Raw genomic sequence first — 17,180 nt, 5'->3', positions numbered from 1 at the left:
ATAATTGTGCATTAAATGAATAATTTTTATAAATCTGTATTTTTTAGGAATATTAAATGTATAAAAAATCAATTAATTTTGAATCTAATGAAGATGGCATTAAGACATAGGACAGGCATGCAACAAACAAATCAAAACTACTCTGCTGCTCTGTCAATGCCAACATTTCCTTTTAATCCAGAACAAGTAGCACAGCAAATGATGGCTATGCAACAGATGTATGCTTATTATATGACACAATATTTACAACAGTAAGTTATTTCAACAACTTAATTATTTTAAATTCCTTATCAATTTTAAATTCATAATTTAAATACTACAGTGCTCAGACTGCTGGGAATTTTTCAACTCCAAGTTCATCGTTACCACCTTCTGGATCTCCACAGATACATCCCACTGTTAATAACGGTGCCAATCAAAACATCGTTGCGCCACAAAGACCTGCTAATGAAGACGTACGAATGAATGCTCAAGGAGGTCCTCTACTAGATGACGATGATGACGAATTTAGAAATAGAGATTGGCTTGATTGGTTCTATATACTTAGTCGTGGCCTTGTACTCTTTAGTATTGTGTATTTTTATTCTTCACCTGGAAGATTCATGATTGTTATAGGATTAGCCATTCTTGCATATCTGTAAGAGACAGTTAAAAAATATTTTTTGATTTTACTTTAGAAATTTTAATAATGATATCTTAAATATTTTTAGGTACCAAGGTGGTTGGTTTGGTGTTAGGCAGCAACCAAATGCTAATAATGAAAATATCCAAATTCCTGAACCAAGGCAGGAGAGAGTTAATAATCAAGAACAAGAACCGCCTAATCGTTCAACAGCACTAGAAAATCAGTCAAATCAGCAAGAGGTATCGCAAGAGGCAAGTGAAGTAAAAATCTATAATACCATTACATATTTGTAATTATAAACTGTATTTATTATGTTATCATTTTTCATAAAAATATTGTATTTAATTATATCTCAAATAGCATTTTGAAAAACTTCTTTTTGATAAGCAAAATGAAACTTTCTATGTTTCTTTCTAATATTACTTATAATTACTTTAAAGCTAGTGTAAAAAGTTGAACAAAAAGCATAAAGTACAAATTAGATGTATAAAAATATGTACTATGTTTTGTATAGTACATATTTTGTTGTCCAAATGTCAAATGTCCACAAAATCAAGGACTTTTTTTATATGTTTGTTTATTAAACTCTAATAAAAATATTTGTGTATAATACTCAATTTAAAATATTAATATTCGAAAATAAAAATATTAAATAATTTCATAAAAAATTTTATAACAGGTATCGTCAGATAGTCAGCCAGAAGGAACGCTAGAAGGCGAAACAGATGTAGGACAACAGGGCGATAACAGACCTTCACAGTTTGGGGCAACTGCTTGGACATTCATTTCATCATTTTTTTCATCCCTCATACCCGAACAACCCGCTCCCGTAGACATCAATTAAATATAGTCGTTTGGATAAGTGGTTCCACTCCGACCTATAGTCTGGTCAAAGGACTATTCTCGGAGATTTATAACGTGCCTATTTTTTCAAGCAAGGATCGCTTTGCTTGAAATATGCAGTATGTAAATTTTTGTATAATAACTTCTATTATCCAAAATTCTGGATTTTTTTTAAAGTATGATTATATAGATGTATAAAAGGAGCAGTGATTATTAATAATTTTGAATCTCTAAATAAAAATGTCAGTTTGGAGATAAGATTTTAAAATTTATTGTAATCCCTGACTACTTCCAAAAATCATTATTTTTATTAAATATTTTGGTTTGGATGCTTGATGAATGTATTGAACCTATATTTAGCCAAAAGTATGCTAATGTATTATTTGTCAGTCAAACTCTTCTCTAAAATTCTCCAAAAAGTATTTATTATGTACCATATATGTATGGCCAGTCAAAAGTTTTAAGTTTTACTGCCTCTATCATAAGAGATTCTAGTCAAGAAAGGAATTTCTTTTCCTTAAATGTACAGCCTTTTTATGATTTTCTGTACATAACCTTATTGTTAATAAACAAGTATTGTTAGAAGTGATGTTTCAGTTTTATTTTTTACTATTAAAAATAAAGTTATATTTATCATTGTTTTTGTTATTTTCTTAAATTTATTCATTTCATATTGAAAAAAAAGTATATATAAAAAACGAATTATTGTGACGTCACAATTTCCGGTTACAATTTTAAATCATATATATTAAAAATCACATGACTTCCGATTTAGACCGGAAGTTCGTCGGGTCAGATCCCCCTACGTGTTCCATATCTGATCTCAATTTTTATCTCTAACTCCGTTGTCGAGATTAAGGACGGACGGATGACGGTGGGAATGTATAGTTCTGCAATTAGAAATCTCTGCCCTATTATTTTTGATTCCCTTAACAAAAATTTGTTTATTATTTTATTATACTTAACCAGTGCATCCTACAAACCAGTAGCCCAGGGATGAGATGCAAAACCCGAAAACTCCGAGTCAACACAGGAAAGGTGGTCACGACTACTATAGAAGAATGGCATTGATTTATGGTCGTGTGGTGACAGCGATTCAAATTTTACTATAAAATATATAAAATTCAATTTTATATAAATGAATTTCTAAAAATTACAATTTATTATCTGGATAGACGAGGAATTTTTCGGGAATGGCCGAATCCATAATTAGTTTGCTAAAAAGACCCGCGTAGTGTTCACATGGCAAAAGGGATTTAGGCCTAAAAACTATTTTGGTGTGTGCTTAGACCAATTGCAGAAATTGTTACCTCCATCATATAAATCATACATCCTCACATGGCAGTGAGGATTTAAAATGACTTTTTAAATGTGTTGTTAGTTTGATATTTATGACTTCGAGTTTTGATAAGGAAATTTTAATCATATGTTATTGAAAAAGATATTTTAAGCTACAATTAAATAACTCATTAAAATATATTTAGAAAACTACAGTAGTTTATAAATTTCATCAATTTAAGATAACGAAATATTTTGTTTTCGTTGGAAGGCTTGAATTAGTCCAGACTAGATTAAATTGCATTGTAGAATAATTCTGTTGTGGATTCCACATATATTGCTTCATTTACTCTCCGGGGATTCTTCTTTTTCTTTATTCCGATCTGGCAAATTTCTTGCGGATTCACCTTTGGGATAGATCATAGTTAAGCTCTTAGTATTTGAACAAGATTTTGGTGTATGGAAAACCTATTGATTTTCTTGTGAGTTACAAGTAAATCAGTAGGTCAGGAATCGGATTTGACTCTCTATATGAAAGAATATAATAATGTTTAATTATAATAGGCCTATTCTAAAAGTACTACTACCGTATATGAAAATTTTGCTTTGTTTTCAGAGCAAAATTTTCATGTATACAACGTCAATATATTTACTTTTGTTAGTCCAAATGTTGAATATTCTTTTCTTTCGTAATTTAATTCGCTGCTCGATTTAGGAGCAGAAAGAGCAGAAAACCATTTTCCCGAAGAAGAACTGCAATTCTCCAAAATCGCATTCTGTTCTTCAGATTGAATTTCATGACCGAGAAAAAACTGGAAATTGCGAAGAGCTTGAAACTGATTTTTCTTCCGATTGTAAATCAATCATGGAATCTTTTTCGTAATTACTCTCTTCACTAAATTCCAATTGATCAGTTTTTTCTGAAGATTGTACATGTCTCTCTTCAGTGAATGTTTTGACTAACGATATTTTCTGGTCACTGGAATTGGTATCTTCAGAACTTAGTAGAGGAAAACTATGATCAAGCTGATCACATTCTTCAATTTCATTAAAAATCTTCAGGACTTGTTTTTTGATTTCAAAAGTGTTAAAGACTTGCACTGTGTATAATATTCAGCGGTGCCCGAAGATTATAAAAAGGGGGCACAAGCTATAATTAAAGGCTTCAAAGTATGATCCAATGTTGGATCAGGTCCACTAGTGGTCAAACGGTTCCGACCCCTGAATACTGATAGTTCGGTCGTGTGTCCTCTCCTCGCCAGAACGGGTTAACCACGTGGCGTTTTCCAAGTTTTCTTAACTTTTGAATAGGGGTCAGTTACCCTTAAAAGAACTCTCAAAAGGCATTTTCCTAGGGAGATCGCCCAAGTGTTGCGTTGCCGTAGCTAACAAAACAAACAAACGTCGGATCAGAGTTACCACAAGGTGGCTCTGGTTGCAATCGGGGGTAACATGGCCTCGAAAACAAGGAACATTTTTGTTTTCAGCATACGATAAAGTTGCATGGGACAACGGACAAATATCATTCATTATTTTCTTTTATATTTGCAGAATACGCTAGAAGTCAAGAATTTTCTATTGTTTGTTGATAATGAAATTTGGCGTCACCTCGGGGAGTAGGAAAATGACAATCCTGACGAAAAGGGGTGACGTGCTCAATGTACGAGAGCTTTTCATAATATTCAACAACTGTAGACTTTGATTTCTCATTACTTGAAGACAAACGGTTTGTTACAGCGTTTGTTTTAATCGTTAACCGTGCTGGTGAAATAAAATCGCAGTTAAATGATGGGGTAGACTTCATTCCGTTTATTTGCATACAATATGTCTAAATACAATTTAAACTAAACGTAAGGTTATATTATGGTGCAAGAATAAACCTACACAATCTGTTAAAATTAAACTCGGCAATCTTTGCAGAGTCGTCCACTTGTATGTTCTGAACATATGAATGCATCAGATTTTAGTTTTCAGATCATGTTGACGAGGGCAGAACTTGCACCGGCCTTTTCTTGGCACATCATGAGCTGGTCATTCTGCTTCTGTTGCTTCTTGTTCACTAATTTTAGAGATGATTACCTTCAACTCTCATGGAACGACATTCATGTCATGTTATACTCACATTAAGTTGAAATATAAACACATTAATGTCTATGGTCTATATTCTAGTTTTACCCAGGACATAATTTTCAGTTCAGTCTGATCCCGGACACAATAAATATAATGCCTGATTGATGAACTGACCTGTTTGTGAGAGGATCGACTATAATTTCGTGCATTACAAAATGGATCTATATGGTAGGCCAGCATATGTTAGAAATGGAAAACGATATCTCATCTCGTCACTATACTTAACTCTTTCCAGCCTGTGGACACTACAAGGGTTTTTTCCATGCCCTCACGGGTTCGGAGCTGAAGGATGAGCTCGACATATCTGGAACATCCTCTGGAAGTAATAATGTAATTTGTAATACATATATCTTAATGCTTAAAATGCCTCTCAGATGACAGGATGCAGCATTAAAAGTTAAAAGAAGGACTGAAAATAGAGCATGAAACATTGAAAATAAGAATTTATATAGAATTTCTGACTTGTTACTTAAGTTTATTTTTAAGCTTTTTCCTGGGGCAGGTTCCGGATACGTCGGGTCTGCTTCTCATCATTCAGCCTGCTCCCATTGCGGGCCTCAGTGGTGCGTTATGACTACATGGGCGCTCAGACAAATTTGAATTCGGGGACTCCATGTGCAATATTGACTTCAAAAATTTTTTCTTCGGAGGAATTTTTGAGGGAAATATTTTTTTAAATAAAAGATTGGTTTGGGGCTCCCTGCTGGTGGGAACACCAGGCAATTGCCATTTTTGCCCATAGGATAACGCGCCACTGACGGGTCTGGCCGAAACCAGGATGGGCGCATACTTAAACGACCCCCTTAGTGTCTACAGAGCAAAAAGAGTCAAAAATGAAAAAAAAATAAATAAATGCTTAGCATAACTATTGTTTTAAACTAGATATTTTGAAGATTTAAGCTTAAACATCCATTTTAATCTGTAGTATTACAAATTTCTACTTAACATAATTATTAATGAATAAGATAAAGTAAAATTATGCTAATTGTTATGAAAATTGATTAGCTTTATAAAAATATAGGCAGATAAATATTAAAAATTAAGTGAACCGTCAAATTTACCGTTAAGAGTTGTTGTATTGGAGACGTTTCTGTTGCCAGTAGCTACTAGATACATCTGTACACGAAAAGCAACAAATTAACAGATAAATAAAGGTCACGTATGTCTAGTCACGATACCGTTTTATAATAGAATCTTCCATTCAAAAACGGGAAATATATAAAATTTTATTTTATGAAATCTTAAATAAATTCTATAAAATCAAACCGCCATGTTTTCTGATAAATTTAACAACTAAATACTCATTATTGATTTTTTCTATCATTAAAATATATGTAAAGTTCATACAAGTTTATTAATTTATCTCAACTTGAATCAGTTTCTATGGCAATAGAGTCGAGAAATGTTTATTTATCGTGACTTGTAGATTCGTGGACCGGCATCGTCGTGCAATTGTCCAATTAGGACTTTCGTGAGATGTACGTCACGACATGAATTTTTTAATGCGGATGCTGATTGGATGTGTGACGTACGATATGTGATTTTAATGTGATATGAGAGCGCATCTGAATACTTCTCTGCTTTGAAAATCTTATATTGATTGGAAACGGTAAGAATTGTTTGCATTTTTATTGAATAATATTTTTATTTTATAATCAATATAATTAATAATCACTCTGTTGAATTAAGACTTTGTTTTAAAAAAATTTAATGACTATAAATTGAATATTCCGTTTCCAATCTTACAGTTTAAACAGTCTAGTTTCGATTTTTAGATATGTTTTTATAGAAAGAATGAAGAAAGATATCTGAATTTTTTCATAAGGATGAAGATTGAAATTTTTATATTATCGATATATTAATTTCTGTAATATAAATATTGTATTGATAGAAATAAAACGAGGATTTATCTGTGTAGTTGTTCATTTTTTATAAATTAAACACAAGATGACAAGCATCTGTACAACAAAAATCATGTGTGAATGAAAGTAATGAATGTTAATGTGTTATGTTCAAGTATGCTTTTTTTCCAGTTTAGTCTATTTATCAGAGGTTCGTCTAATTCAGGTGGGTTTGATGGAGTTTGTATGATTAATTAATGCTTTTTCACTTAAAGGTAAGAATATTTTTCTGTAATTAACCAAATAAAAATGTTTTTTAGCACGAAATAAATTATATTGTTAATATTTTATTTCTTTTTGTAGCACCTACTACCACTACTACAACTACATTGGCTCCAACGACGACAACAACGACTGAACTCCCAACAACAACAACAACCACAACAACTGAGCCCCCGACGACTACCACAACTGAACCTCCTACAACTACGACAACAACGGAATCCCCGACGACTACCACAACAACTGAACCTCCTACAACTACGACAACAACGGAACCCCCGACGACTACCACAACGACTGAACCTCCAACAACTACGACGACAACAGAACCTCCAACAACTACCACAACAACCGAACCCCCGACAACTACCACAACAACGGAACCTCCAACAAGTACGACGACAACCGAATCCCCAACAACTTCTACAACAAAAGCCCCGACAACAACTACAACAACTGAACCTCCTACAACAACTACAACAACTGAACCCCCAACAACTTCAACAACAACTGAACGCCCGACAACTACAACAACTACCGAATCCCCTACAACTACAACAACCACCAAACTTCCAACAACTACAACTACAACTGAACCCCCAACAACAACAACTGAAACTCCAACAACAACAACAACAGAATCACCTACAACCACAACAACGACAACTAAAGCTCCGACGACAACAACAACAACAACTGTTTCTCCGACAGTAACAACAGAAATTCCTACGACAACAACGAAAGCTCCTACAACAACAACTGAAGCTCCAACAACGACGACAACTGAATTAACGAGTACCACAACAACCACAACAACTGAAGCTCCAACAACAACATCTACTACAACAGAAGCGCCTACCACATCAACGACATCAACTACAACAGAAACACCAACCACTACAACAACCACAACTGAAGAACCAACCACCACAACAGCTACCACCGAAAAACTAACCACAACAACAACTACAACAGAAATTTCCACCACGACAACAACTACAACAGAATCTCCGACCACAACAACAACTGAGGTTCCAACAACAACAACAATTACATCTACGACAACTCCAGTCGAAACATCCACCACTACTAACATTCCAACAACTACAACTACTGAAGCTTCAACATCTACAACAACAACTGAACCTACATCTACTAAACCTCCTACAACAAGTTCGACGATTCCAACAACTGAAACTACAACAACAACTGCTCCTACGTCAACAACAACTTCAGAAACGTCAACCACAACCGGTGTAACCACAACCACAACAACTTCTTTACCTACAACAACAACGACAACGGTAATTATACCAACAACAACCACAACTACTACTGTTTCAACGACAGAATCTACAACAACTCCGATTTCAACTACCACAGCTGTAATAAATGAAAGTAAGTACGGAAGACGATGCCAAAACTGTCTCAATGTTTAACAATAATTTAAGGAATTGTAATTAATTTTTAGCCTGCTTGCCTTACTGCGAGTCCACAAGCTACTGTTGGCCCAATATGAAACTAAATGGGACAGATGTAGGTGATAAAACTGTTTCATTCGCAAACGGCCCTATAGGGTTAGGTTGGGGTGCTTCGTTTCGTTCGGAAGAAGATTCCGATGATGCTGGAGCGTGTCTTAAGTTTACCAATTTTGCGAAAGAAAAAGGACACGAAAACTGTTTGAAAGATCCTACCCAATGTCCAAATGGATTCTCTTTCAGCGTTTGGGTTAATATTATATTTTACAGAAGCAAAAGACGCAAATATATAATCGATTCGGGTGAGAAACTTAAAAGAATCTTCTATATTTTGCACATTTAAACGTTGTTGTTTCCACTTCATACAAAGTATTAAAATTTTATAGGGTGCCCGGGACTATATATTTATTATTCTGAAATTACTCTTTGTGCCGGTGTATGTAAAAATGATCAAAAATGGGAAGCATGCGCACCTGGCCCAATACCGAATAGTACTTGGAGTAATTTGGGTGTAGCATGGAAAAAGGATAATGGCATAAAAGTGAAGTATCATTATTAACAATAATTAAGATTATTTTCTTTAATTAATTATTAATTGATTTAATGAAAATTCAGATTTACGTTAACAACACGTTGGAAGCTTGGACTATGTATCCGGAAGAATTAACAGAAGAAGTAAAGAAACAAGATGAAGTTACAGTTGGTTGCAAGAAAGTTGGATCTGGTTACAGTCATTTTGCTGATTGTGAACTCGATGAAATTGCGTATTGGTTTCGTGATCTTTCACCTCGAGAAACAAGTTGCTTTCTTGGTGATTATGGTAAATACTCTCTATTAATTCTTATTAAATCTTCTATAAGCGTTAAACTAATGATCAATATTCTCGTTGGGCTTCAGACGAAGAGAAAAGTAAGTTATATCTTAAAACTTATTATTATTATCGAATTTGTAGTGTGTTTACTTTAAACTTAAATAATTAAAGTTGTATGCTTTATGTAATTCCACTTTTCTTAATGTTTAGACTGCGATACAGAAACTCATCCGTTATTCTGCGAAACAAATTTGGCTAAACTCGTTGCTCTTGTGGCAAGTTCCTTCACATATAATTTAAAATGAAAATATTTCAAGTAAATTATTTTTATTTTTATCAAATTAATTTTAGGGAGACATTCCTTTAGACAATCCCGAAGTTTTGCGAGAGGTTCTAAAACATTTGGGCAAAGTCGCAAAAATCGAACCCGAACCAGCGGATGAAAGTAATAATGGATGTATATTTCTAAACGGTATGGTATATTTAAATATATTTTTATATGATCCGCTCGTAATTTTTTTAATAGAAAACAGCACCGATGAAAAAATTGATGAAGAGAAAGAAGAAAAAATGTGTGAAGATTTAACAAGTTTGGTCAATATTATTAATATTATAATGGAAAAAACAACAACTTTATCTAGAAAGAAAAATATAAGTGTAGAAGTTTTTGAAATAAATCTGGTAAGAGTTAATTATATTTTCGTAAAAATTATAATAGTTTTTTTTATTATAATAAATGCATAAATCTTTAACAGCTTCTCCAAAATTTGGTTTGCGGTGCTTTAGCTGAAAAGTATGCTGACTGTTGGAAAGAGATAAATAAAGTACGTAAAATACTTTAAAAGAAGTATATTTGTTTCTGTTATATACTTTATGTTAATTTTCATTGAAACGATTAAAAGCGTCGAGTTTCCAGTACAATTTCCAAGATTGGTTGTACAGGTGAAATTTAGACATTTTGAAAAAACTATATTGACAATTAACTCAACAACGACTAGTCTTGTAGGTAATCATCATCAATATCAATCATATTTTGATACCTTTGCTGCAAACTTTCAATATCGTGAAAATAGAATGACTGGTTTTCTTTGAAGAAAGTCTCAAGCGTTAGGTATTGAACTGTAAATTAGCAATATGGTTCTTCAGGGCGCGAAATAGACGGTAGTGAGTTGGCCCCAAGTCTGGGCTATGTTGGATGAAGCAGAACCATCTAGTCTAGATTGACCAACTTCTGTAAGGTCATTTTTGCTCTATAGGCTGGCACGTTGTAGTAGTGGTATTGAAAAGATCTAGTCGTTCACAGTAAAGTTCTTTCGTGACAGTGATGTGGGTTGGAAGCTGCTCCATCATGATAGCGCCAAACAAACGTATTGCCTTCTGCACTATCGGTCCTTTGACATTTGCAACAGCTGGCTGATCTTTGTTCATTCGTAAACGCTTTAACAAACATTTTGCAAATGACATCGTGAACTTTCGTTGCGTTGTGGTCACTTTTGATGTGAATGAGTAACAGCACGCGAATGTGTTCTTTCGAAAGTTTTATGTTGTCAGACAATTAAAATAATTTAAAACATGCATTTTATTATTTATTTTATTTTTCGCCTAAAGTTTGAACTATAGATATTACGTGTACAGTTCAAATTTTATGATATAGATTTAAGTCATACATGTTTCCATTATTTAACATTTCAGAACGATTAATAGAAGTGAATGGCAGTGCTGCACTCACTAGACTCGAAAATTCTGGAGCAGTTGAGTATTTTCTGATAAATGACCTCTACATAGAAGCGGATTTCATTTCGGGCTTTGGTTTGAAATTCTAATGCGGGCTCCTCCCTCCTCCTCTTCGAATCCCATCCCCTGCTACAAAGGACGAGATTTAAATCCCCCAAAATGGTCTTAGTCTAGATTTTAAAAAAAAATACTTGATCCATGATCAAAATAATTATTTATTCACGGGTAGTAGGCTTTTTGCTTGACATCTTCGGATCCCTGTTGACTCGGGGTCCTGCTCGACCGAACCACTTTTCACCATTGTAATTTCGCCATTGCCTATACAGAAGCGCTACTTCGAAACATCTTCAGATGTGTTGACATTATTTTTAGTAGAAGTCTTCATTTACTTTATCTTTAGGTAGTTATAACTGTTCAAAGATGGTTGTGCCCACATAACATTTACGCTTATGAAAGCCTGCGTTTATTCATCAATAAAGTTATTAGCAATTAAAAACAGATATACGCAAAATATAAATTTTAGAAATGGATTTAATTTACTTCGAATGTTGTGAAAACAAACAGAAGCTAATATATTGCCACAAACCATTGATATCAATTCATAATTCATCGTTCATCAGATTCATGGCTATTATGTAGCAGTTAATGTTACCAGTAGAACTGTTGTCTGCTGAACGTAGCCAATGACTATGATTTCCCGAAATAAAAAAAAAAAAATAGAATTTTATATCTATTTTATTTTAAAAAATGGTTTACATTAATGATTTATCTTTAATAGAAAAGCGGCGGTTCCGCAGGATTGGTAAAATCGTATGTGGATTGGGTGTTGCTAAAATCAACGGATACAAATTACACAGAAATTCCTACTGTCATCGAACAGAAATGTTTCAATATTGGTAAACTTTATAAAGTAAATAAATAAAAATATTAAAAATAATGACTATTACAGTCTTGTAATTTTCAGAATGCAAGATCTTTGTTTCGTCGGCAGCAAAGATACTTGGCGAAGATAATGGTAACATTCCCCTCTCGGAACATATGCAATCGGAAGAACAAAATGAAACTGCCGAAGAAAAAATTCAACTATCGGCTTCGTCGAAAATTATAGGAAATAGAAAACCAAGTAAATAAAGATTATATTAATACAATAACATTCAATTTTAATTTATATTTTATATATAATGTTTCGTTTTAGGTGAACGTATTCATATACTGAACTGTAAATATGACAGTTTGAGTTCGGTTGCACCGCTTCAAAATTCTAATTCGTATGTAAATTCTGCGATAATTTTACCATATTTTACTTTATAAATTTATATTTTTAAATTCTGTTTTAGGGGTGATGACGATGAATGGGTATTTATCGATGGTGATGTGACATCACTAGAGATGGTACCTGAAGCGAGTTCCGATAATTTAGAAAATGATCCTATTTTGATGGGTTTTTCGAATAAGCAGAAAGTAATTTATTTTTCTTTTTATATAATATATTTACGTATAAAATATATAATAGCTGATATATTGCTTGATATTTTAGAAAAAAATGACAGGACGTAAACTTCTGGCATCTGAATCAGATATTGAAAATTGTGAAGTGAGTCTTATACATTGTATATTATGTAATCTACATTCTCTCTCTCTTTCTCTAAAATTTAACATTTACTGCACTTCAGATTAAACAAAGATATTGCGTGCGTTGGAAAGAAAGCCAGGAAATTAAAGGGTAATTTATTTATTTTTTAATTTAACAAATCTACTTTAAACATGTTTATCTTCTTCATATATTTACTTCTAATACTTTTAATCAGACGAGACGATAAAGGCGGATGGTCAGATGAAGATTGCAAATTAGTTAACTCTTCGGAAGAATCTACGACTTGTGCTTGTCAGTCATCAGGAATCTTTACTGTGATGTCGAAGTTAAGAAAACCTTTCGTGAGTTCCTTTCAATAATATATTTCTTTCGTGATTCATGTGCACTTGGTTTAAAGCATGTGCACTTGGTACTATATAATGCCTAGATTTAAATATATCTTAAGGTTATATTAACTATTCTGGTTGGTATAAACATATGAGTTTTTTTACTCATTATTATTTTATTTACAACCGTTTATTTAACTTTCATTGTAATAAATTATGATATAAATTAAAATTCATCCGTAATAAATTCAATTGTACAATTTCAGTTTAATTTGCAATTAAAAAACATACCAAAAATGTAACTGATTAGTTACTTAAAGTGTTAAATATGATTTACTTTAATATTAGGTTGGGGAAAAAGAAATCCATTATTTTGTTGCTAGATGGCTGTAGTGATATATATCTCGTAAAGTATTGATCAAACAAGTTCAGACTTGTGCTCACTGGAAAAGTGACATTTTATACTAAAAAAAATTCTGTTACAGTTTTTTGATTGGTCGATTTAGTTGTGAGTTATAAGGTGTAAAAGATGGAAGTTACCAAAGAGAAAATTTGGTATGTTTTACAATTTTGCTTTGATGAAGGCGAAAATGCAATCCAGGCAGCTGAAATTGTGAATGATGTTTATGGTCCCGATACTGTCACAGCCAATTATGCACAATTTTAGTTTCGTCGATTCTATTCTGGTAATTTCGATGTTAAAGATGCACCTCGCATAGGTAGGCCCGTCATTAAAAATGTCAATAGAATCATGGAAATGATTGAAATGGGCAAGCATGTTAGCAGTTGTAGCATCACCCAGGAGCTAAAGATTGACCACAAAACAGTTTTAAACTATCTGCTTAAAGCTGGATTCAAAAAGAAGCTTGATGTTTGGGTGCCACACGAATTGACACAAAAAACATGATGGATCGAATTTTCATCTGCAAAGCCTTGGCCAAATGGAACAAAATCGACCCATTTCTTAAATGGATGGTGACTGGGGATGAGAAATGAGTCACATATGACAATATTGTGTGAAAACGAGCGTGGTCAAAGCGCAGTGAAGCGGCTCAAAATGGTGGCCAAACCAGGAATAATGGCCAGGAAGGATTTGCTGTGCATTTGGTGGGACTGTAAAGGAATCATCTACTATGAGCTGCTTCCATATGGTCAAACATTAAATTCGGACCTCTACTGTCAACAATTAAACCATTGGAAGCTAGCAATTGATCAGAAGCAGCCAGAATTGGCCAACAGGAGAAGTGTTGTTTTTCATCAGGACAACGCCACGTCACACACGTCTATAGGGACTTGCCAGAAACTCTGGGAGCTTAGTTGGGAAGTTTTGATGCATCCACCTTATAGTGCGGACCTGGCACCAAGCAATTACCATCTTTTTTTATCATTGCAAAACTTCCTTAGTGATAAAAAATTGGCGTCAAGAGAAGATCACGAAAATCGCTTAGTTGAGTTTTTTGCCAATAGGGACCAGGGCTTCTATGAGAGAGGCATTATGAAGTTACCTTTAAAATGTCAACAAATTATAAAACAAAACGGTGCATATTTGACCTAAATCGGACAATCCGAACCATGTTAAATAAAGTCTTAAAATAAACATAAAAATAATGGATTTCTTTTTCCCCAACCTAATACTTAAAAATAGTAAATATAAAAAGTTTGAGAATCGTTGATGTGCACAAATAGAAGATCAAAGTTAGTATAGAAGTCATCCTCTTTTTTAAATAATATTTAAAAAAAAAACAATATTTTTCTTTCATTTTTGATTTTTTCCGCTTTGTTTGGCACTAACAGAGACTTTTTTTTTTTTTTAAATATCCATCGTGGGTTCGTTCAGGTTCACAATTGGGGGTCCAGGGATGCGGTACGAGGTCCGACATGTCCGGAACAGACCGACAGTAAAAATTTATGGGGTTTTTCGTCTGCTGGACTTATCTCGGACTTTCCCAGAACGATAGATTGCTGCTAAATCCACTAGAACCAATCCATCATCATTTACATGATATTGTCACAATGTTATTAAGTTAACAGCCTGTAAATATTTGTTAAAAAGTGCTATAATTTATTTTAATATTTGTGTTTAATTTTTTTTTCTGGATATAAAAATTTTTGTTATGATTCTGATTTTTCTAATACTCCACAGAAATATTTTTGTATTATTTCTGTGAATCCAAAATAGCGTAAAGCATAACTAAACTAGAAAAAGGATTCGACAAAGGATCGATCCCCCAGTTCATTTCAAAGTTATCCGATAAAATCATCTATAATTACCTATTTTATTTTATACTAGATAATCATTTAATATTTATTTATTGTTAAGTCAATAACGAAAAGAATAATCTTAGTTGTTTTATTTTCCTATTTTATATAGGATATTCCACCTGAACCGCAGTGGTTAAAACTACTAAAATGGATTCTTATGGGAATTTCTTTGCTGCTTCTTCTATTTTATATAATTTGCATCGCCTATTCCGCGTAAGCAACTTTTATTTTAATTAATTAATATATTTAATTGTATTAATTTAATAATTTTTTTTTATTTTCAGATCTTTGCACGAACAATTTCACACAATTCGATTCAACACATCTATTGCTGCTGTAGTTGCTTTAGGCTCGTTTTTAGCTGCCGAATTTTTACGTGATAATGAGGTAAAATTTTAAATATATGTATACAATTCTAGTAATTCTCATAAATAAAAATAATTTTTATTTACCATGTTAGGAGGTCTGCAGAGTTTTATCAGGTACTATCCATTACTTCTACACTGCTGTTTCAGCGTGGCTTTTAATGGAAGGTCACGCATTATTTAGTGCTATTGTAGCTGGTGTTGTCAAAGGAAGAATTTTCTTATATTTACTTCTTGGTTGGGGTAAGTTAATTTTATTAATTATTTCAATTGCTGATTATAAAATTCGAACAATTCTATAGGCTTGCCTGCTATAGCTGTCGGTGTCTCGGTCGTCTTATATACAGATTACGGCTACGATTACAGGTAATTTAAATAAGCAAATTTATTAAATAAAAATTAATTTTAATTGTGTTCAGTAATCTTAAATATATATGAGTTTACAGATGTATGGTTGGACCAACGAACGAAATGAAAATGATACTTATCGGAAGCATTTTAGCACCAACAACGGTAATTCAAGTTAATTAAAGTTTCTGTTAAATATAACAGAGTTTTAACGATTTAAAGATTGTTACATTCATTTTATAGAGTTTTATTTAAATATTTAATTGATAGGTTGCATTTTTATGGTCGTTACTAACTATGTGTAACATTGGCACTCCTGTTATCAAGAAAACGGCAGTAGTAAATGAAATAAGGTTTGAATAATTTAAAAAGGACGTTTTTTCTTGTGTAAATTAAATACATTAACTTTAAAAAATTGTTTTAGTTCTGCAGCTAAAACACATTTCATCGTTAATATTTTATTTCTGGTAACTTGGGTCTGTGCAGTTTTTACTTATATTGATTTACGACTGGATGACTTACCTCCGTTTAATCCAGTTTTTCAAGTTTTAAATGCGTCTTTGGTAATTTTTATAAATAACTTTTAATTTTTATTAAACCTTATTAATAATTGAAATTAATACGATTCCATTTCAGGGAATATTTATTGTTTTAATAATTGGTTTTGGATCGAAACATTTCCGTTCATCAATCTGTAGAAGCAGAAAAAGAGGAATTAGTGCTGCAGTATGAATCTATCATAATTCTTTTAATTTTTATAATAAATTAAAAATAAATAAGTAATTAATTTTAAATTTATGTTACAGAAATCATTGGATCCTTTCGAATATAATGACAATGCTGTTTTAGATAAATATCGAAAAACATGTAAGTATGCCTTTCAAACGTTTAACCCACGTTAATATCCTAAGCTATAATATATAAGAGGCCATTTCTCCCTACCAAATAAGAAATTTTAAAGTATGAGGCACCAAATTATAGCCTTATAGCATAAGACCTAAGACAGCGATTACCCTCCATTACTCATCTAAATCTAACTTATTCATCTTATACATAAATCAGGCCTTTTTCCACCTGTATATCTTTTAGCTATTGTTTAGTTTAATTTTTTTTTACATCTGTAATAATTGAAAATCATTATAGTTTCAGGATAAATCAAGTTAAAAGATGGCAGATTCAGAAGTGCAGAGTGTATACACCTAGCAACATGTGCCTTACTTTAATATAGATGTTTAAATACAGATTGTGTATAGAAAAAACAGA

At 32.7% G+C, this 17,180-nt stretch overlaps 2 protein-coding genes across 4 annotated transcripts in view; both read left to right on the top strand.

Annotated features, from left to right (window-relative positions):
• LOC136983022 (homocysteine-responsive endoplasmic reticulum-resident ubiquitin-like domain member 2 protein) overlaps positions 1-221 on the top strand; it is a 21,101-nt gene extending 20,880 nt beyond the window's left edge. For all 3 annotated transcript variants that reach the window (XM_067279634.1, XM_067279633.1, XM_067279632.1), the window contains exon 6: positions 84-221. In XM_067279634.1, coding sequence (XP_067135735.1) covers positions 84-110 — 27 coding nt within the window. In that variant the 3' untranslated portion in view covers positions 111-221. The remainder of the gene's footprint in view (positions 1-83) is intronic.
• LOC136983081 (uncharacterized) lies at positions 117-17,180 on the top strand. Its single transcript, XM_067279714.1, has 29 exons — positions 117-251; positions 323-637; positions 711-864; positions 1,305-1,466; positions 7,038-8,397; positions 8,471-8,779; positions 8,864-9,018; positions 9,093-9,297; positions 9,499-9,567; positions 9,644-9,733; positions 9,815-9,969; positions 10,044-10,112; positions 11,801-11,918; positions 11,987-12,145; positions 12,218-12,290; positions 12,360-12,483; positions 12,560-12,616; positions 12,696-12,745; positions 12,831-12,957; positions 15,314-15,417; positions 15,489-15,591; positions 15,665-15,812; positions 15,872-15,935; positions 16,016-16,082; positions 16,188-16,270; positions 16,342-16,480; positions 16,554-16,643; positions 16,724-16,784; positions 17,061-17,180. Exons 1-29 carry the CDS (start codon positions 118-120, stop codon positions 17,069-17,071), a joined length of 4,755 nt encoding a protein of 1,584 aa, XP_067135815.1. The 5' UTR covers position 117; the 3' UTR covers positions 17,072-17,180.

Source organism: Centruroides vittatus, unplaced genomic scaffold, assembly GCF_030686945.1.
Source record: "Centruroides vittatus isolate TY-2023 unplaced genomic scaffold, ASM3068694v2 contig_875, whole genome shotgun sequence".
NCBI classification, from domain to species: Eukaryota; Metazoa; Arthropoda; class Arachnida; order Scorpiones; family Buthidae; genus Centruroides; species Centruroides vittatus.
The sequence above is the reverse complement of the archived record's forward strand: the minus strand, read 5'-3'. Positions and strand labels throughout refer to the sequence as shown.